The sequence below is a fragment of the Oncorhynchus keta genome, chromosome 25 (genome assembly GCF_023373465.1).
Source record: "Oncorhynchus keta strain PuntledgeMale-10-30-2019 chromosome 25, Oket_V2, whole genome shotgun sequence".
Classification (NCBI taxonomy): domain Eukaryota; kingdom Metazoa; phylum Chordata; class Actinopteri; order Salmoniformes; family Salmonidae; genus Oncorhynchus; species Oncorhynchus keta.
In genome coordinates, this window is record NC_068445.1 from 36,581,193 (window position 1) to 36,605,428 (window position 24,236).

A 24,236-nucleotide genomic window follows, 5' to 3' on the forward strand; every position below is an offset into this window, starting at 1 on the left:
GGTTAACTAAAATAGCTCATTCCTAATATACATTCCATTTTTATTTCCAAATAACACACTATACACACCACATATTTAAATTCTAGATTCTGACACATGCTCACCCTAATATATACTGTATACCCCTGTTAATTGGATTTGTTCTGTCATATTTTGATTTCTTGTTTAGATTTTTGATTATTTATGTATTTGTATTGTATTGGTAAGAAATTCTACTGCCGTGTTGGAACTAGTAACACAAGACATTCTACTGCCGTGTTGGAACTAGTAACACAAGACATTCTACTGCCCTGTTGGAACTAGTAACACAAGACATTCTACTGCCCTGTTAGAACTAGTAACACAAGACATTCTACTGCCCTGCTGGAGCTAGTAACACAAGACATTCTACTGCCCTGCTGGAGCTAGTAACACAAGACATTCTACTGCCCTGTTGGAGCTAGTAACACAAGACATTCTACTGCCCTGTTGGAGCTAGTAACACAACACATTCTACTGCCCTGTTGGAGCTAGTAACACAACGCATTCTACTGCCCTGTTGGAGCTAGTAACACAACGCATTCTACTGCCCTGTTGGAGCTAGTAACACAAGACACTCTACTGCCCTGTTGGAGCTAGTAACACAAGACATTCTACTGCCCTGTTGGAGCTAGTAACACAAGACATTCTACTGCCCTGCTGGAGCTAGTAACACAAGACATTCTACTGCCCTGCTGGAGCTAGTAACACAAGACATTCTACTGCCCTGTTGGAGCTAGTAACACAAGACACTCTACTGCCCTGTTGGAGCTAGTAACACAACGCATTCTACTGCTCTGTTGGAGCTAGTAACACAAGACACTCTACTGCCCTGTTGGAGCTAGTAACACAAGACATTCTACTGCCCTGTTGGAACGAGTAACACAAGACATTCTACTGCCCTGCTGGAGCTAGTAACACAAGACATTCTACTGCCCTGCTGGAGCTAGTAACACAAGACATTCTACTGCCCTGTTGGAGCTAGTAACACAAGACATTCTACTGCCCTGTTGGAGCTAGTAACACAACACATTCTACTGCCCTGTTGGAGCTAGTAACACAAGACATTCTACTGCCCTGTTGGAGCTAGTAACACAAGACATTCTACTGCCCTGTTGGAGCTAGTAACACAACGCATTCTACTGCCCTGTTGGAGCTAGTAACACAAGACACTCTACTGCCCTGTTGGAGCTAGTAACACAAGACATTCTACTGCCCTGTTGGAGCTAGTAACACAACGCATTCTACTGCCCTGTTGGAGCTAGTAACACAAGACACTCTACTGCCCTGTTGGAGAAAGTAACACAACACATTCTACTGCCCTGTTGGAGCTAGTAACACAAGACATTCTACTGCCCTGTTGGAGCTAGTAACACAACGCATTCTACTGCCCTGTTGGAGCTAGTAACACAAGACACTCTACTGCCCTGTTGGAGAAAGTAACACAACACATTCTACTGCCCTGTTGGAGCTAGTAACACAAGACATTCTACTGCCCTGTTGGAGCTAGTAACACAAGACATTCTACTGCCCTGTTGGAACTAGTAACACAAGACATTCTACTGCCCTGTTGGAGCTAGTAACACAACGCATTCTACTGCCCTGTTGGAGCTAGTAACACAAGACACTCTACTGCCCTGTTGGAGAAAGTAACACAAGACATTCTACTGCCCTGTTGGAGCTAGTAACACAAGACATTCTACTGCCCTGTTGGAGCTAGTAACACAACGCATTCTACTGCCCTGTTGGAGCTAGTAACACAACGCATTCTACTGCCCTGTTGGAACTAGTAACACAACACATTCTACTGCCCTGTTGGAGCTAGTAACACAACGCATTCTACTGCCCTGTTGGAGCTAGTAACACAACGCATTCTACTGCCCTGTTGGAGCTAGTAACACAACGCATTCTACTGCCCTGTTGGAGCTAGTAACACAACACATTCTACTGCCCTGTTGGAACTAGTAACACAACACATTCTACTGCCCTGTTGGAGCTAGTAACACAACGCATTCTACTGCCCTGTTGGAGCTAGTAACACAACACATTCTACTGCCCTGTTGGAGCTAGTAACACAACGCATTCTACTGCCCTGTTGGAACTAGTAACACAACACATTCTACTGCCCTGTTGGAGCTAGTAACACAACGCATTCTACTGCCCTGTTGGAACTAGTAACACAACACATTCTACTGCCCTGTTGGAACTAGTAACACAACACATTCTACTGCCCTGTTGGAGCTAGTAACACAACGCATTCTACTGCCCTGTTGGAGCTAGTAACACAACACATTCTACTGCCCTGTTGGAACTAGTAACACAACGCATTCTACTGCCCTGTTGGAGCTAGTAACACAACACATTCTACTGCCCTGTTGGAACTAGTAACACAACGCATTCTACTGCCCTGTTGGAGCTAGTAACACAACGCATTCTACTGCCCTGTTGGAACTAGTAACACAACACATTCTACTGCCCTGTTGGAACTAGTAACACAACACATTCTACTGCCCTGTTGGAGCTAGTAACACAACGCATTCTACTGCCCTGTTGGAGCTAGTAACACAACACATTCTACTGCCCTGTTGGAGCTAGTAACACAACACATTCTACTGCCCTGTTGGAGCTAGTAACACAACACATTCTACTGCCCTGTTGGAGCTAGTAACACAACGCATTCTACTGCCCTGTTGGAGCTAGTAACACAACACATTCTACTGCCCTGTTGGAGCTAGTAACACAACGCATTCTACTGCCCTGTTGGAGCTAGTAACACAACACATTCTACTGCCCTGTTGGAGCTAGTAACACAAGACACTCTACTGCCCTGTTGGAGCTAGTAACACAACGCATTCTACTGCCCTGTTGGAGCTAGTAACACAACACATTCTACTGCCCTGTTGGAGCTAGTAACACAACACATTCTACTGCCCTGTTGGAGCTAGTAACACAACACATTCTACTGCCCTGTTGGAGCTAGTAACACAACGCATTCTACTGCCCTGTTGGAGCTAGTAACACAACACATTCTACTGCCCTGTTGGAGCTAGTAACACAACGCATTCTACTGCCCTGTTGGAGCTAGTAACACAACACATTCTACTGCCCTGTTGGAGCTAGTAACACAAGACACTCTACTGCCCTGTTGGAGCTAGTAACACAAGACATTCTACTGCCCTGTTGGAGCTAGTAACACAACACATTCTACTGCCCTGTTGGAGCTAGTAACACAAGACACTCTACTGCCCTGTTGGAGCTAGTAACACAAGACATTCTACTGCCCTGTTGGAGCTAGTAACACAAGACATTCTACTGCCCTGTTGGAGCTAGTAACACAACACATTCTACTGCCCTGTTGGAGCTAGTAACACAACGCATTCTACTGCCCTGTTGGAGCTAGTAACACAACACATTCTACTGCCCTGTTGGAGCTAGTAACACAACACATTCTACTGCCCTGTTGGAGCTAGTAACACAACACATTCTACTGCCCTGTTGGAGCTAGTAACAGAAGCATTTAACTGCACCTGCTATAACGACTGCAAATCTGTTTACGTGACCAATAAACTTTGATTTGATTTGATTTACCTGGTATTCGAAAGATGGCGTGAGGCGATAGTTGAGCATCTCCTGGTGGAACACGGGGGTGATGCTTCCAGACATGGGGGGTACAATCCAGACCCAGTCCCCCGGGCAGCCCCCCCGCACCCTGATCTCATTCTCCATGTGCTTCATAAAGGACTCTGTGGCAGAGTGGTGATCCACTATAGTTACCTTAGATGACTGAGAACAGATAACAGGAAGCAAATCATGAAGGGGAATTCAGATCATTCATTCAGTTCATTTACCTTAGTTATTTCAGGATTATATTTAGTTTATCAAGGTATACATTAAATCACTCTCAAGCACCCATAATTACAAATAATTTAAACATATTTCTGACTTCATAAAAATACATGTTTCATATATAAAGCCTAATACTAGTTTGTCTACAGCAAGGACCATCCAAGAAAATCATTCAATATAGTATCAAAATCATGGGCATTAGTATGGAGTTGTACCCCCCCCACCCGTTTGCTCCCATAACAGCCTCCACTCTTCTGGGAAGGCTTTCAACTAGATGTTGGAACATTGCTGCAGGGACTTGCTTGCATTCAGACACAAGAGCATTAGTGAGGTTGGGCACTGTTGTTGGGCAATTAAGCCTGGCTCGCAGTTGGCATTCCAATTAATCCCAAAGGTGTTCTATGGAGTTGAGGTCAGAACTCAGGCCAGTCAAGTTCTTCCACACTGATCTCAACAAATAATGTCTGTATGGATCTTGCTTTGTCATGCTGAAACAGGAAAGGGCCTTCTCCAAGCTGATGCCACAAAGTTGGAAGCGCATAATTATCTATAATGGCATTGTATACTGTAGCGTTACAGCACTTACATTTGACCGGGGCAGCTCTAGCAGGGCAGAAATTTGACAAACTGACTTGTGGAAAGGTGGCATCCTATGACGGTGTCACTGAGCTCTTCAATAAGGCCATTCCACTGCCAATGTTTGTCTATGGAGATTGCATGGCTGTGTGCTCGATTTCATACACCTGTCAGCAATGGGTGTGGCTGAAATAGCCAAACCCACCAATTTGAAGACGTGTCCACATACTTTTGTATATATAGTGTATGAAATGCAAGCCCTGTAAATAATCAATTCCAGCACCCCAGTAACCTTTAGATATTTACGTGGCCAGCAGATAAACCCACACCTGGAAACTGTAGAGGACTGCTATGTTGATCTCCACCAGTGCCTTGTCCTTCCATAGAGAAGAAGTCTTCCTGGTGTCCAGGGCCATCAGATTGGCCACTTCCTATTGGACAGTAACATACCATGCTTTAATAACAATACCTGTTGTGTATAAAGATACATTGAAGATAAACAATCAGGGTAACAATTTACTCTTCTTATCTTATTGCTACTATATTACCTGTTACATATGAGATAAACATTTATCTTTATCATTCAAGTAACCTTGTTGTGATAAGAATAATTGTCAGCTAAGTGCTGTTGTTCATAAAGCTACATAGGTGGCAGGTAGCCTAGTGGTTAAGAGCATTGGACCAGTAACCCGAGCTGACTAGGTGAAAAATCTGTGGATGTGCAAGGTACTTAAATCAGTGGTTCCCAAACTAAGGGGTTGGCAAACTGTCCTGTGAGTGACAGAGTGACAGGTGATTGGTTGCAGTCAGTATAAAACCACAGGTGATTGGTTGCAGTCAGTATAAAACCACAGGTGATTGGTTGCAGTCAGTATAAAATGGCCGAAATACATAATGGAGACATTTTAAACAATAAAAAACAACTGTTTTAGAAGTGCCTTTTGTTCTGCATTAAAATAAGAAAATGTCACATAAAGTCTATCATAACAATTATGTTCATGGATAAAGCTGCATTTAGCAGCAGGGTGCGTGGTGCTTGAGATGGGAATACAAGATGAGGGGAAATGACTGAGAAAACAACTAAAGTGACTTTCTAAGCACGGGAACTCTTTGAAAACATAACAACACATCATCACCGTAATGGCTATGCTAATACATTAGCTGAATGAAAACAGCACAACCAGAGACATACTTATTATATCTACAGCCTCTAAGCTTGACATGTTCTAGACATCATGATACTACTGTTTGTAACATAAAACACATTCATCATTAATTCATCACCATAGCAACAGCAAAAAAGCAAGATCCTCTTCATCTGACCAGCAATACAGATGTAGGATCTTAATTTGATCACCCTGTTGCAGGAGATTTTAAACCTGTACTGTATTTAAGGTTTTAAAAGACTTCTGAAGTTTGTAATTTACACTTTGACATTTCAGACTTGATTTTCCCTTACGAAAAATGTATCAACCCCTACAAAATGTCCAATAATTATAATCCACATAATAATTCACATTTCCAGTTGCTGCAGGATCATTTTCCTTCTGTAGAAAAGACTGTCTCAAATTAAGATTATACATCATCAAAATAGATGTTTCTATTTGTTTACAATAGAAATACTGACGACTGGGATATTCTGTAATGTCAGTGATCACTGTGGAATTGCTTGTGTAAGAATTACAAAAATGACCAAAGCCAAACCCCGTTGTATTTTTAAAAGACATTTTAGACAGTTTGATTACGGGTTCTTACATGATCTGTACCGTAATATTGACAGAGTAAGTCTGATTCCCGATGTTGACACTGTCTGGGACTATTTTATAGGAAATTTGTGTCGATTTGTGATAAGCATGCCCCTGTGAAGAAATGTAGAATCAAGTGGAAGGGACAATCCCTGGTTTTCAGATAACTTGGCAGAATTAATAAGAAAGAGAAATAACTCTTGGGCTCAAGTGAGACATACAAATGCTCCTGTTGACTGGGCCTCCTTCAGAACACTAAGAAACAAATCACAGGATTGATCAGGAATTCCAAATCAGATGACTATTTAAATGCAGTCACAGAGAACCTAAACAACCCTACCAAGTTCTGGAAGGTAATCAAATCAGTGTCAGGTTCTAATGTCTCCTCTGGCCTTCCTGACCATTAACGATGGATTCTAATGTCTCCTCTGACCTTCCTGACCATTTAATGATGGATTCTAATGTATCCTCTGGCCTTCCTGACCATTAACGATGGATTCTAATGTCTCCTCTGGCCTTCCTGACCATTTAATGATGGATTCTAATGTCTCCTCTGGCCTTCCTGACCATTAACGATGGATTCTAATGTCTCCTCTGGCCTTCCTGACCATTTAATGATGGATTCTAATGTCTCCTCTGGCCTTCCTGACCATTTAATGATGGATTCTAATGTCTCCTCTGGCCTTCCTGACCATTTAATGATGGATTCTAATGTCTCCTCTGGCCTTCCTGACCATTAACGATGGATTCTAATGTATCCTCTGGCCTTCCTGACCATTTAATGATGGATTCTAATGTCTCCTCTGGCCTTCCTGACCATTAACGATGGATTCTAATGTCTCCTCTGGCCTTCCTGACCATTAATGATGGATTCTAATGTATCCTCTGGCCTTCCTGACCATTTAATGATGGATTCTAATGTCTCCTCTGGCCTTCCTGACCATTTAATGATGGATTCTAATGTCTCCTCTGGCCTTCCTGACCATTTAATGATGGATTCTAATGTCTCCTCTGGCCTTCCTGACCATTTAATGATGGATTCTAATGTCTCCTCTGGCCTTCCTGACCATTTAATGATGGATTCTAATGTATCCTCTGGCCTTCCTGACCATTTAATGATGGATTCTAATGTCTCCTCTGGCCTTCCTGACCATTTAATGATGGATTCTAATGTATCCTCTGACCTTCCTGACCATTTAATTGTGGATTCTAATGTATCCTCTGGCCTTCCTGACCATTTAATGATGGATTCTAATGTATCCTCTGGCCTTCCTGACCATTTAATGATGGATTCTAATGTCTCCTCTGGCCTTCCTGACCATTTAATGATGGATTCTAATGTATCCTCTGGCCTTCCTGACCATTTAATGATGGATTCTAATGTATCCTCTGGCCTTCCTGACCATTTAATGATGGATTCTAATGTATCCTCTGGCCTTCCTGACCATTTAATGATGGATTCTAATGTCTCCTTTGGCCTTCCTGACCATTTAATGATGGATTCTAATGTATCCTCTGACCTTCCTGACCATTTAATTGTGGATTCTAATGTATCCTCTGGCCTTCCTGACCATTTAATGATGGATTCTAATGTCTCCTTTGGCCTTCCTGACCATTTAATGATGGATTCTAATGTATCCTCTGACCTTCCTGACCATTTAATTGTGGATTCTAATGTCTCCTCTGGCCTTCCTGACCATTTAATTATGGATTCTAATGTCTCCTTTGGCCTTCCTGACCATTTAATGATGGATTCTAATGTATCCTCTGACCTTCCTGACCATTAACGATGGATTCTAATGTCTCCTCTGGCCTTCCTGACCATTTAATTATGGATTCTAATGTCTCCTTTGGCCTTCCTGACCATTTAATGATGGATTCTAATGTATCCTCTGACCTTCCTGACCATTAACGATGGATTCTAATGTCTCCTCTGACCTTCCTGACCATTAACAATGGATTCTAATGTATCCTCTGGCCTTCCTGACCATTTAATGATGGATCCTAATGTATCCTCTGACCCTCCTGACCATTTAATGATGGATTCTAATGTCTCCTCTGGCCTTCCTGACCATTTAATGATGGATTCTAATGTCTCCTCTGGCCTTCCTGACCATTTAATGATGGATTCTAATGTCTCCTCTGGCCTTCCTGACCATTTAATTATGGATTCTAATGTCTCCTCTGGCCTTCCTGACCATTTAATGATGGATTCTAATGTCTCCTCTGGCCTTCCTGACCATTTAATGATGGATTCTAATGTATCCTCTGGCCTTCCTGACCATTTAATGATGGATTCTAATGTCTCCTCTGGCCTTCCTGACCATTTAATGATGGATTCTAATGTCTCCTCTGGCCTTCCTGACCATTTAATGATGGATTCTAATGTCTCCTCTGGCCTTCCTGACCATTTAATGATGGATTCTAATGTCTCCTCTGGCCTTCCTGACCATTTAATGATGGATTCTAATGTATCCTCTGGCCTTCCTGACCATTTAATGATGGATTCTAATGTCTCCTCTGGCCTTCCTGACCATTTAATGATGGATTCTAATGTCTCCTCTGGCCTTCCTGACCATTTAATGATGGATTCTAATGTCTCCTCTGGCCTTCCTGACCATTTAATGATGGATTCTAATGTCTCCTCTGGCCTTCCTGACCATTTAATGATGGATTCTAATGTCTCCTCTGACCTTCCTGACCATTAACGATAGATTCTAATGTATCCTCTGGCCTTCCTGACCATTTAATGATGGATTCTAATGTCTCCTCTGGCCTTCCTGACCATTTAATGATGGATTCTAATGTATCCTCTGGCCTTCCTGACCATTTAATGATGGATTCTAATGTCTCCTCTGGCCTTCCTGACCATTTAATGATGGATTCTAATGTCTCCTCTGGCCTTCCTGACCATTTAATGATGGATTCTAATGTCTCCTCTGACCTTCCTGAGCATTTAATGATGGATTCTAATGTCTCCTCTGGCCTTCCTGACCATTTAATGATGGATTCTAATGTAGCCTCTGACCTTCCTGACCATTTAATGATGGACTCTAATGTATCCTCTGGCCTTCCTGACCATTAACGATGGATTCTAATGTATCCTCTGACCTTCCTGACCATTTAATGATGGATTCTAATGTCTCCTCTGACCTTCCTGACCATTTAATGATGGATTCTAATGTATCCTCTGACCTTCCTGACCATTTAATGATGGATTCTAATGTATCCTCTGACCTTCCTGACCATTTAATGATGGATTCTAATGTATCCTCTGACCTTCCTGACCATTTAATGATGGATTCTAATGTATCCTCTGACCTTCCTGACCATTTAATGATGGATTCTAATGTATCCTCTGGCCTTCCTGACCATTAACGATAGATTCTAATGTATCCTCTGGCCTTCCTGACCATTTAATGATGGATTCTAATGTCTCCTCTGGCCTTCCTGACCATTTAATGATGGATTCTAATGTCTCCTCTGGCCTTCCTGACCATTTAATGATGGATTCTAATGTCTCCTCTGGCCTTCCTGACCATTTAATGATGGATTCTAATGTATCCTCTGACCTTCCTGACCATTTAATGATGGATTCTAATGTATCCTCTGGCCTTCCTGACCATTTAATGATGGATTCTAATGTATCCTCTGACCTTCCTGACCATTTAATGATGGATTCTAATGTCTCCTCTGGCCTTCCTGACCATTTAATGATGGATTCTAATGTATCCTCTGGCCTTCCTGACCATTTAATGATGGATTCTAATGTCTCCTCTGACCTTCCTGACCATTTAATGATGGATTCTAATGTATCCTCTGGCCTTCCTGACCATTTAATGATGGATTCTAATGTCTCCTCTGACCTTCCTGACCATTAATGATGGATTCTAATGTATCCTCTGGCCTTCCTGACCATTTAATGATGGATTCTAATGTCTCCTCTGGCCTTCCTGACCATTTAATGATGGATTCTAATGTATCCTCTGGCCTTCCTGACCATTTAATGATGGATTCTAATGTCTCCTCTGGCCTTCCTGACCATTTAATGATGGATTCTAATGTCTCCTCTGGCCTTCCTGACCATTTAATGATGGATTCTAATGTCTCCTCTGGCCTTCCTGACCATTTAATGATGGATTCTAATGTCTCCTCTGGCCTTCCTGACCATTTAATGATGGATTCTAATGTCTCCTCTGACCTTCCTGACCATTAACGATGGATTCTAATGTATCCTCTGGCCTTCCTGACCATTTAATGATGGATTCTAATGTCTCCTCTGGCCTTCCTGACCATTTAATGATGGATTCTAATGTCTCCTCTGGCCTTCCTGACCATTTAATGATGGATTCTAATGTCTCCTCTGGCCTTCCTGACCATTTAATGATGGATTCTAATGTCTCCTCTGGCCTTCCTGACCATTTAATGATGGATTCTAATGTCTCCTCTGACCTTCCTGACCATTTAATGATGGATTCTAATGTATCCTCTGGCCTTCCTGACCATTTAATGATGGATTCTAATGTCTCCTCTGGCCTTCCTGACCATTTAATGATGGATTCTAATGTCTCCTCTGGCCTTCCTGACCATTTAATGATGGATTCTAATGTCTCCTCTGATGATGGATTCTTCCTGACCATTTAATGATGGATTCTAATGTATCCTCTGGCCTTCCTGACCATTTAATGATGGATTCTAATGTCTCCTCTGGCCTTCCTGACCATTTAATGATGGATTCTAATGTATCCTCTGGCCTTCCTGACCATTTAATGATGGATTCTAATGTCTCCTCTGACCTTCCTGACCATTTAATGATGGATTCTAATGTATCCTCTGGCCTTCCTGACCATTTAATGATGGATTCTAATGTATCCTCTGGCCTTCCTGACCATTTAATGATGGATTCTAATGTCTCCTCTGACCTTCCTGACCATTTAATGATGGATTCTAATGTCTCCTCTGACCTTCCTGAGCATTTAATGATGGATTCTAATGTCTCCTCTGGCCTTCCTGACCATTTAATGATGGATTCTAATGTATGTCTCCTCTGGCCTTCCTGACCATTTAATGATGGATTCTAATGTATCCTCTGGCCTTCCTGACCATTTAATGATGGATTCTAATGTATCCTCTGACCTTCCTGACCATTTAATGATGGATTCTAATGTCTCCTCTGACCTTCCTGACCATTTAATGATGGATTCTAATGTATCCTCTGGCCTTCCTGACCATTTAATGATGGATTCTAATGTCTCCTCTGACCTTCCTGACCATTTAATGATGGATTCTAATGTATCCTCTGGCCTTCCTGACCATTTAATGATGGATTCTAATGTCTCCTCTGACCTTCCTGACCATTTAATGATGGATTCTAATGTATCCTCTGGCCTTCCTGACCATTTAATGATGGATTCTAATGTCTCCTCTGGCCTTCCTGACCATTTAATGATGGATTCTAATGTCTCCTCTGGCCTTCCTGACCATTTAATGATGGATTCTAATGTCTCCTCTGGCCTTCCTGACCATTTAATGATGGATTCTAATGTCTCCTCTGGCCTTCCTGACCATTTAATGATGGATTCTAATGTATCCTCTGGCCTTCCTGACCATTTAATGATGGATTCTAATGTATCCTCTGGCCTTCCTGACCATTTAATGATGGATTCTAATGTCTCCTCTGGCCTTCCTGACCATTTAATGATGGATTCTAATGTATCCTCTGGCCTTCCTGACCATTTAATGATGGATTCTAATGTATCCTCTGGCCTTCCTGACCATTTAATGATGGATTCTAATGTCTCCTCTGGCCTTCCTGACCATTTAATGATGGATTCTAATGTCTCCTCTGGCCTTCCTGACCATTTAATGATGGATTCTAATGTCTCCTCTGGCCTTCCTGACCATTTAATGATGGATTCTAATGTATCCTCTGGCCTTCCTGACCATTTAATGATGGATTCTAATGTCTCCTCTGGCCTTCCTGACCATTTAATGATGGATTCTAATGTCTCCTCTGGCCTTCCTGACCATTTAATGATGGATTCTAATGTATCCTCTGGCCTTCCTGACCATTTAATGATGGATTCTAATGTATCCTCTGGCCTTCCTGACCATTTAATGATGGATTCTAATGTCTCCTCTGGCCTTCCTGACCATTTAATGATGGATTCTAATGTATCCTCTGGCCTTCCTGACCATTTAATGATGGATTCTAATGTCTCCTCTGGCCTTCCTGACCATTTAATGATGGATTCTAATGTCTCCTCTGGCCTTCCTGACCATTTAATGATGGATTCTAATGTCTCCTCTGGCCTTCCTGACCATTTAATGATGGATTCTAATGTCTCCTCTGGCCTTCCTGACCATTTAATGATGGATTCTAATGTCTCCTCTGACCTTCCTGACCATTAATGATGGATTCTAATGTATCCTCTGGCCTTCCTGACCATTTAATGATGGATTCTAATGTCTCCTCTGGCCTTCCTGACCATTTAATGATGGATTCTAATGTCTCCTCTGGCCTTCCTGACCATTTAATGATGGATTCTAATGTCTCCTCTGGCTTTCCTGACCATTAACGATGGATTCTAATGTCTCCTCTGGCCTTCCTGACCATTTAATGATGGATTCTAATGTCTCCTCTGACCTTCCTGACCATTAACGATAGATTCTAATGTATCCTCTGGCCTTCCTGACCATTTAATGATGGATTCTAATGTCTCCTCTGACCTTCCTGACCATTAACGATAGATTCTAATGTATCCTCTGGCCTTCCTGACCATTTAATGATGGATTCTAATGTATCCTCTGGCCTTCCTGACCATTTAATGATGGATTCTAATGTCTCCTCTGGCCTTCCTGACCATTTAATGATGGATTCTAATGTCTCCTCTGGCCTTCCTGACCATTTAATGATGGATTCTAATGTATCCTCTGACCTTCCTGACCATTTAATGATGGATTCTAATGTATCCTCTGGCCTTCCTGACCATTTAATGATGGATTCTAATGTCCCTCTGGCTTTCCTGACCATTTAATGATGGATTCTAATGTATCCTCTGGCTTCCTGACCATTTAATGATGGATTCTAATGTCTCCTCTGGCCTTCCTGACCATTTAATGATGGATTCTAATGTCTCCTCTGGCCTTCCTGACCATTTAATGATGGATTCTAATGTCTCCTCTGGCCTTCCTGACCATTTAATGATGGATTCTAATGTATCCTCTGGCCTTCCTGACCATTTAATGATGGATTCTAATGTATCCTCTGGCCTTCCTGACCATTTAATGATGGATTCTAATGTATCCTCTGGCCTTCCTGACCATTTAATGATGGATTCTAATGTCTCCTCTGGCCTTCCTGACCATTAATGATGGATTCTAATGTATCCTCCTTCCTGACCATTTAATGATGGATTCTAATGTCTCCTCTGACCTTCCTGACCATTTAATGATGGATTCTAATGTCTCCTCTGGCCTTCCTGACCATTTAATGATGGATTCTAATGTCTCCTCTGGCCTTCCTGACCATTTAATGATGGATTCTAATGTCTCCTCTGGCCTTCCTGACCATTTAATGATGGATTCTAATGTCTCCTCTGGCCTTCCTGACCATTTAATGATGGATTCTAATGTATCCTCTGGCCTTCCTGACCATTTAATGATGGATTCTAATGTATCCTCTGGCCTTCCTGACCATTTAATGATGGATTCATCCTCTGACCTTCCTGACCATTTAATGATGGATTCTAATGTCTCCTCTGGCCTTCCTGACCATTTAATGATGGATTCTAATGTATCCTCTGACCTTCCTGACCATTTAATATGGATTCTAATGTATCCTCTGGCCTTCCTGACCATTTAATGATGGATTCTAATGTCTCCTCTGGCCTTCCTGACCATTTAATGATGGATTCTAATGTATCCTCTGGCCTTCCTGACCATTTAATGATGGATTCTAATGTATCCTCTGGCCTTCCTGACCATTTAATGATGGATTCTAATGTCTCCTCTGGCCTTCCTGACCATTTAATGATGGATTCTAATGTCTCCTCTGACCTTCCTGAGCATTTAATGATGGATTCTAATGTCTCCTCTGGCCTTCCTGACCATTTAATGATGGATTCTAATGTAGCCTCTGACCTTCCTGACCATTTAATGATGGATTCTAATGTATCCTCTGGCCTTCCTGACCATTAACGATGGATTCTAATGTATCCTCTGACCTTCCTGACCATTTAATGATGGATTCTAATGTCTCCTCTGACCTTCCTGACCATTAACGATAGATTCTAATGTATCCTCTGGCCTTCCTGACCATTTAATGATGGATTCTAATGTCTCCTCTGACCTTCCTGACCATTAACGATAGATTCTAATGTATCCTCTGGCCTTCCTGACCATTTAATGATGGATTCTAATGTCTCCTCTGGCCTTCCTGACCATTTAATGATGGATTCTAATGTATCCTCTGGCCTTCCTGACCATTTAATGATGGATTCTAATGTCTCCTCTGGCCTTCCTGACCATTTAATGATGGATTCTAATGTATCCTCTGGCCTTCCTGACCATTTAATGATGGATTCTAATGTATCCTCTGGCCTTCCTGACCATTTAATGATGGATTCTAATGTATCCTCTGGCCTTCCTGACCATTTAATGATGGATTCTAATGTCTCCTCTGGCCTTCCTGACCATTTAATGATGGATTCTAATGTCTCCTCTGGCCTTCCTGACCATTTAATGATGGATTCTAATGTATCCTCTGGCCTTCCTGACCATTTAATGATGGATTCTAATGTATCCTCTGGCCTTCCTGACCATTAACGATGGATTCTAATGTCACCTCTGGCCTTCCTGACCATTTAATGATGGATTCTAATGTATCCTCTGGCCTTCCTGACCATTTAATGATGGATTCTAATGTCTCCTCTGGCCTTCCTGACCATTTAATGATGGATTCTAATGTCTCCTCTGACCTTCCTGACCATTTAATGATGGATTCTAATGTCTCCTCTGGCCTTCCTGACCATTTAATGATGGATTCTAATGTATCCTCTGTCCTTCCTGACCATTTAATGATGGATTCTAATGTCTCCTCTGGCCTTCCTGACCATTTAATGATGGATTCTAATGTCTCCTCTGGCCTTCCTGACCATTTAATGATGGATTCTAATGTATCCTCTGGCCTTCCTGACCATTTAATGATGGATTCTAATGTATCCTCTGGCCTTCCTGACCATTTAATGATGGATTCTAATGTCTCCTCTGGCCTTCCTGACCATTTAATGATGGATTCTAATGTATCCTCTGGCCTTCCTGACCATTTAATGATGGATTCTAATGTATCCTCTGGCCTTCCTGACCCATGGATTTAACCTCTGGCCTTCCTGACCATTTAATGATGGATTCTAATGTCTCCTCTGGCCTTCCTGACCATTTAATGATGGATTCTAATGTCTCCTCTGACCTTCCTGACCATTAACGATAGATTCTATTGTATCCTCTGGCCTTCCTGACCATTTAATGATGGATTCTAATGTCTCCTCTGGCCTTCCTGACCATTTAATGATGGATTCTAATGTCTCCTCTGGCCTTCCTGACCATTTAATGATGGATTCTAATGTCTCCTCTGGCTTTCCTGACCATTTAATGATGGATTCTAATGTATCCTCTGGCTTTCCTGACCATTTAATGATGGATTCTAATGTCACCTCTGACCTTCCTGACCATTTAATGATGGATTCTAATGTCTCCTCTGACCTTCCTGACCATTTAATGATGGATTCTAATGTCTCCTCTGGCCTTCCTGACCATTTAATGATGGATTCTAATGTATCCTCTGACCTTCCTGACTATTTAATGATGGATTCTAATGTCTCCTCTGGCCTTCCTGACCATTTAATGATGGATTCTAATGTATCCTCTGGCCTTCCTGACCATTTAATGATGGATTCTATCGTATGTATCCTCTGACCTTCCTGACCATTTAATGATGGATTCTAAATGCCTCCTCTGGCCTTCCTGACCATTAACGATGGATTCTAATGTCTCCTCAGACCTTCCTGACCCTTTAGTGATGGATTCTAATGTCTCCTCTGGCCTTCCTGACCATTTAATGATGGATTCTAATGTCTCCTCTGACCTTCCTGACCATTAACGATGGATTCTAATGTCTCCTCTGGCCTTCCTGACCATTAAATATGGATTCCTAATGTATCCTCTGGCCTTCCTGACCATTTAATGATGGATTCTAATGTATCCTCTGTCCTTCCTGACCATTTAATGATGGATTCTAATGTATCCTCTGGCCTTCCTGACCATTTAATGATGGATTCTAATGTCTCCTCTGGCCTTCCTGACCATTTAATGATGGATTCTAATGTCTCCTCTGACCTTCCTGACCATTTAATGATGGATTCTAATGTCTCCTCTGGCCTTCCTGACCATTTAATGATGGATTCTAATGTCTCCTCTGGCCTTCCTGACCATTTAATGATGGATTCTAATGTATCCTCTGGCCTTCCTGACCATTAACGATGGATTCTAATGTATCCTCTGACCTTCCTGACCATTTAATGATGGATTCTATCGTATGTATCCTCTGACCTTCCTGACCATTTAATGATGGATTCTAAATGCCTCCTCTGGCCTTCCTGACCATTAACGATGGATTCTAATGTCTCCTCAGACCTTCCTGACCCTTTAGTGATGGATTCTAATGTCTCCTCTGGCCTTCCTGACCATTTAATGATGGATTCTAATGTCTCCTCTGACCTTCCTGACCATTAACGATGGATTCTAATGTCTCCTCTGGCCTTCCCGACCATTAAATATGGATTCTAATGTATCCTCTGGCCTTCCTGACCATTAACGATGGATTCTAATGTATCCTCTGTCCTTCCTGACCATTAATGATGGATTCTAATGTATCCTCTGACCTTCCTGACCATTTAATGATGGATTCTAATGTCTCCTCTGGCCTTCCTGACCATTTAATGATGGATTCTAATGTATCCTCTGACCTTCCTGACCATTTAATGATGGATTCTAATGTCTCCTCTGGCCTTCCTGACCATTTAATGATGGATTCTATCGTATGTATCCTCTGACCTTCTTGACCATTTAATGATGGATTCTAAATGCCTCCTCTGGCCTTCCCGACCATTAACGATGGATTCTAATGTCTCCTCTGACCTTCCTGACCATTTAGTGATGGATTCTAATGTATCCTCTGGCCTTCGTTACCATTAACAATGGATTCTAATGTCTCCTCTGGCCTTCCCGACCATTAACAATGGATTCTAATGTCTCCTCTGACCTTCCTGACCATTTAATGATGGATTCTAATGTATCCTCTGACATTCCTGACTATTTAATGATGGATTCTAATGTCTCCTCTGGCCTTCCTGACCATTTAATGATGGATTCTAATGTATCCTCTGGCCTTCCTGACCATTAACGATGGATTCTAATGTCTCCTCTGACCTTCCTGACCATTAACGATGGATTCTAATGTCTCCTCTGACCTTCCTGACCATTTAGTGATGGATTCTAATGTATCCTCTGGCCTTCGTGACCATTAACAATGGATTCTAATGTCTCCTCTGGCCTTCCTGACCATTAACGATGGATTCTAATGTCTCCTCTGGCCTTCCTGACCATTAACGATGGATTCTAATGTCTCCTCTGACCTTCCTGACCATTTAATGATGGATTCTAATGTATCCTCTGACCTTCCTGACCATTAACGATGGATTCTAATGTCTCCTCTGACCTTCCTGACCATTTAATGATGGATTCTAATGTATCCTCTGACCTTCCTGACTATTTAATGATGGATTCTAATGTCTCCTCTGGCCTTCCTGACCATTTAATGATGGATTCTAATGTATCCTCTGGCCTTCCTGACCATTTAATGATGGGATTATAATATCTCCTCTGGCCTTCCTGACCATTTAATGATGGATTCTAATATCTCCTCTGACCTTCCTGACCATTTAATGATGGATTCTAATGTCTCCTCTGACCTTCCTGACCATTTAATGATGGATTCTAATGTCTCCTCTGGCCTTCCGACCATTAACGATGGATTCTAATGACTCTGACCTTCCTGACCATTTAATGATGGGTTCTAATGTCTCCTCTGACCTTCCTGACCATTTAATGATGGGTTCATGTCTCCTCTGGCCTTCCTGACCATTGATGGATTCTAATGTCTCCTCTGGCCTTCCTGACCATTTAATGATGGATTCTAATGTATCCTCTGACCTTCCTGACTATTTAATGATGGATTCTAATGTCTCCTCTGGCCTTCCTGACCATTTAATGATGGATTCTAATGTCTCCTCTGACCTTCCTGACTATTTAATGATGGATTCTAATGTCTCCTCTGGCCTTCCTGACCATTTAATGATGGATTCTAATGTATCCTCTGACCTTCCTGACCATTAACGATGGATTCTAATGTCACCTCTGGCCTTCCTGACCATTAACGATGGATTCTAATGTATCCTCTGATCTTCCTGACCATTTAATGATGGATTCTAATGTCTCCTCTGGCCTTCGTGACCATTAACGATGGATTCTAATGTCTCCTCTGACCTTCCTGACCATTTAGTGATGGATTCTAATGTCTCCTCTGGCCTTCGTTACCATTAACAATGGATTCTAATGTCTCCTCTGGCCTTCCCGACCATTAACAATGGATTCTAATGTCTCCTCTGACCTTCCTGACCATTTAATGATGGATTCTAATGTATCCTCTGACCTGACTATTTAATGATGGATTCTAATGTCTCCTCTGGCCTTCCTGACCATTTAATGATGGATTCTAATGTATCCTCTGGCCTTCCTGACCATTAACGATGGATTCTAATGTATCCTCTGGCCTTCCTGACCATTTAATGATGGATTCTAATGTCTCCTCTGGCCTTCCTGACCATTTAATGATGGATTCTAATGTCTCCTCTGGCCTTCCTGACCATTTAATGATGGATTCTAATGTCTCCTCTGGCCTTCCTGACCATTGATGGATTCTAATGTCTCCTCTGGCCTTCCTGACCATTTAATGATGGATTCTAATGTCTCCTCTGACCTTCCTGACCATTAACGATGGATTCTAATGTCTCCTCTGACCTTCCTGACCATTTAGTGATGGATTCTAATGTATCCTCTGGCCTTCCTGACCATTAACAATGGATTCTAATGTCTCCTCTGACCTTCCTGGCCATTTAATGATGGATTCTAATGTCTCCTCTGACCTTCCTGACCATTTAATGATGGATTCTAATGTCTCCTCTGGCCTTCCTGACCATTTAATGATGGATTCTAATGTATCCTCTGACCATTTAAACGATGGATTCTATCCTCCTTCCTGACCATTAACGATGGATTCTAATGTCACCTCTGACCTTCCTGACCATTAATGATGGATTCTAATGTCTCCTCTGACCTTCCTGACCATTTAGTGATGGATTCTAATGTATCCCATTTGACCATTAATGATGGATTCTAATGTATCCTCTGGCCTTCCTGACCATTTAGTGATGGATTCTAATGTATCCTCTGGCCTTCTGACCATTTAATGATGGATTCTAATGTCTCCTCTGGCCTTCCTGACCATTAACGATGGATTCTAATGTCTCCTCTGGCCTTCCTGGATGGATTCTAATGTCTCCTCTGACCTTCCTGACCATTTAATGATGGATTCTAATGTATCCTCTGACCTTCCTGACCATTTAATGATGGATTCTAATGTCTCCTCTGACCTTCCTGACTATTTAATGATGGATTCTAATGTCTCCTCTGGCCTTCCTGACCATTTAATGATGGATTCTAATGTATCCTCTGGCCTTCCTGACCATTTAATGATGGATTATAATATCTCCTCTTGACCATTTAATGATGGATTCTAATATCTCCTCTGACCTTCCTGACCATTTAATGATGGATTCTAATGTCTCCTCTGACCTTCCTGACCATTTAATGATGGATTCTAATGTCTCCTCTGGCCTTCCTGACCATTAACGATGGATTCTAATGTATCCTCTGACCTTCCTGACCATTTAATGATGGGTTCTAATGTCTCCTCTGACCTTCCTGACCATTTAATGATGGGTTCTAATGTCTCCTCTGGCCTTCCCGACCATTAACGATGGATTCTAATGTCTCCTCTGACCTTCCTGACCATTTAATGATGGATTCTAATGTATCCTCTGACCTTCCTGACCATTTAATGATGGATTCTAATGTCTCCTCTGGCCTTCCTGACCATTTAATGATGGATTCCTTCCTGACCTTCCCATTTAATGATGGATTCTAATGTCTCCTCTGGCCTTCCTGACCATTTAATGATGGATTCTAATGTCTGACCTCTGGATTCTAATGTCACCCTTCCTGACCATTAATGATGGATTCTAATGTATCCTCTGGCCTTCCTGACCATTTAATGATGGATTCTAATGTCTCCTCTGGCCTTCCTGACCATTTAATGATGGATTCTAATGTATCCTCTGACCTTCCTGACCATTTAATGATGGATTCTAATGTATCCTCTGACCTTCCTGACCATTAACGATGGATTTAATGTATCCTCTGGCCTTCCTGATGGATTCTAATGTCTCCTCTGGCCTTCCTGACCATTTAATGATGGATTCTAATGTATCCTCTGGCCTTCCTGACCATTTAATGATGGATTCTAATGTATCCTCTGGCCTTCCTGACCATTTAATGATGGGATTATAATATCTCCTCTGGCCTTCCTGACCATTTAATAATGGATTCTAATATCTCCTCTGACCTTCCTGACCATTTAATGATGGATTCTAATGTCTCCTCTGACCTTCCTGACCATTTAATGATGGATTCTAATGTATCCTCTGACCTTCCTGACTATTTAATGATGGATTCTAATGTCTCCTCTGGCCTTCCTGACCATTTAATGATGGATTCTAATGTATCCTCTGGCCTTCCTGACCATTTAATGATGGATTCTAATGTCTCCTCTGGCCTTCCTGACCATTTAATGATGGATTCTAATGTCTCCTCTGACCTTCCTGACCATTTAATGATGGATTCTAATGTCTCCTCTGACCTTCCTGACTATTTAATGATGGATTCTAATGTCTCCTCTGGCCTTCCTGACCATTTAATGATGGATTCTAATGTATGACCTTCCTGACCATTAACGATGGATTCTAATGTCACCTCTGGCCTTCCTGACCATTAACGATGGATTCTAATGTATCCTCTGATCTTCCTGACCATTTAATGATGGATTCTAATGTCTCCTCTGGCCTTCGTGACCATTAACGATGGATTCTAATGTCTCCTCTGACCTTCCTGACCATTTAGTGATGGATTCTAATGTCTCCTCTGGCCTTCGTTACCATTAACAATGGATTCTAATGTCTCCTCTGGCCTTCCCGACCATTAACAATGGATTCTAATGTCTCCTCTGACCTTCCTGACCATTTAATGATGGATTCTAATGTATCCTCTGACATTCCTGACTATTTAATGATGGATTCTAATGTCTCCTCTGGCCTTCCTGACCATTTAATGATGGATTCTAATGTATCCTCTGGCCTTCCTGACCATTAACGATGGATTCTAATGTCTCCTCTGACCTTCCTGACCATTTAATGATGGATTCTAATGTCTCCTCTGACCTTCCTGACCATTTAATGATGGATTCTAATGTCTCCTCTGACCTTCCTGACTATTTAATGATGGATTCTAATGTATCCTCTGGCCTTCCTGACCATTAATGATGGATTCTAATGTCTCCTCTGACCTTCCTGACCATTTATGATGGATTCTAATGTCTCCTCTGGCCTTCCTGACCATTAATGATGGATTCTAATGTCTCCTCTGACCTTCCTGACCATTTAGTGATGGATTTAATGTATCCTCTGGCCTTCCTGACCATTAACAATGGATTCTAATGTCACCTCTGACCTTCCTGGCCATTAACGATGGATTCTAATGTCACCTCTGACCTTCCTGACCATTAACGATGGATTCTAATGTCTCCTCTGACCTTCCTGACCATTTAGTGATGGATTCTAATGTATCCTCTGACCATTCGATGGATTCTAATGTACTCACCTTTACCATTGATGGATTCTAATGTCACCTCTGACCTTCCTGACCCGATGGATTCTAATGTCTCCTCTGACCTTCCTGACCATTTAGTGATGGATTCTAATGTATCCTCTGGCCTTCCTGACCATTAACAATGGATTCTAATGTATCCTCTGGCCTTCCTGACCATTTAGTGATGGATTCTAATGTATCCTCTGACCTTAACCTGGATTCTAATGTCTCCTCTGGCCTTCCTGACCATTGATGGATTCTAATGTCTCCTCTGGCCTTCCTGACCATTTAATGATGGATTCTAATGTCTCCTCTGGCCTTCCCGACCATTAACAATGGATTCTAATGTCTCCTCTGACCTTCCTGACCATTTAATGATGGATTCTAATGTATCCTCTGACCTTCCTGACTATTTAATGATGGATTCTAATGTCTCCTCTGGCCTTCCTGACCATTTAATGATGGATTCTAATGTATCCTCTGGCCTTCCTGACCATTTAATGATGGGATTATAATATCTCCTCTGGCCTTCCTGACCATTTAATGATGGATTCTAATATCTCCTCTGACCTTCCTGACCATTTAATGATGGATTCTAATGTCTCCTCTGACCTTCCTGACCATTTAATGATGGATTCTAATGTCTCCTCTGGCCTTCCCGACCATTAACGATGGATTCTAATGTATCCTCTGACCTTCCTGACCATTTAATGATGGGTTCTAATGTCTCCTCTGACCTTCCTGACCATTTAATGATGGGTTCTAATGTCTCCTCTGGCCTTCCCGACCATTAACGATGGATTCTAATGTCTCCTCTGACCTTCCTGACCATTTAATGATGGATTCTAATGTATCCTCTGACCTTCCTGACTATTTAATGATGGATTCTAATGTCTCCTCTGGCCTTCCTGACCATTTAATGATGGATTCTAATGTCTCCTCTGACCTTCCTGACTATTTAATGATGGATTCTAATGTCTCCTCTGGCCTTCCTGACCATTTAATGATGGATTCTAATGTATCCTCTGACCTTCCTGACCATTAACGATGGATTCTAATGTCACCTCTGGCCTTCCTGACCATTAACGATGGATTCTAATGTATCCTCTGATCTTCCTGACCATTTAATGATGGATTCTAATGTCTCCTCTGGCCTTCCTGACCGTTTAATGATGGATTCTAATGTATCCTCTGACCTTCCTGACCATTTAATGATGGATTCTAATGTATCCTCTGACCTTCGTGACCATTAACGATGGATTCTAATGTATCCTCTGGCCTTCCTGACCATTAACGATGGATTCTAATGTCTCCTCTGGCCTTCCTGACCATTTAATGATGGATTCTAATGTATCCTCTGGCCTTCCTGACCATTTAATGATGGATTCTAATGTCTCCTCTGACCTTCCTTACCATTTAATGATGGATTCTAATGTCTCCTCTGGCCTTCCTGACCATTTAATGATGGATTCTAATGTCTCCTCTGGCCTTCCTGACCATTAACAATGGATTCTAATGTCTCCTCTGACCTTCCTGACCATTTAATGATGGATTCTAATGTATCCTCTGACCTTCCTGACCATTTAATTATGGATTCTAATGTCTCCTCTGGCCTTCCTGACCATTTAATGATGGATTCTAATGTATCCTCTGGCCTTCCTGACCATTTAACGATGGATTCTAATGTCTCCTCTGGCCTTCCTGACCATTTAATGATGGATTCTAATGTCTCCTCTGACCTTCCTGACCATTTAATGATGGATTCTAATGTCTCCTCTGACCTTCCTGACTATTTAATGATGGATTCTAATGTCTCCTCTGGCCTTCCTGACCATTTAATGATGGATTCTAATGTATCCTCTGACCTTCCTGACCATTAACGATGGATTCTAATGTCACCTCTGGCCTTCCTGACCATTAATGATGGATTCTAATGTCTCCTCTGACCTTCCT

General features: G+C 41.9%; 1 protein-coding gene across 1 annotated transcript in view; it reads right to left on the reverse strand.

The window, feature by feature from the left end:
• Positions 1-24,236, reverse strand: part of LOC118357968 (nitric oxide synthase, brain-like) — a 184,878-nt gene that overhangs the window by 40,656 nt on the left and 119,986 nt on the right. Inside the window, exons 11-12 of the mRNA XM_052479218.1 lie at positions 4,770-4,871; positions 3,607-3,801 (exon numbers count right to left, since the gene is read on the reverse strand). Coding sequence (XP_052335178.1) covers positions 3,607-3,801; positions 4,770-4,871 — 297 coding nt within the window. The remainder of the gene's footprint in view (positions 1-3,606; positions 3,802-4,769; positions 4,872-24,236) is intronic.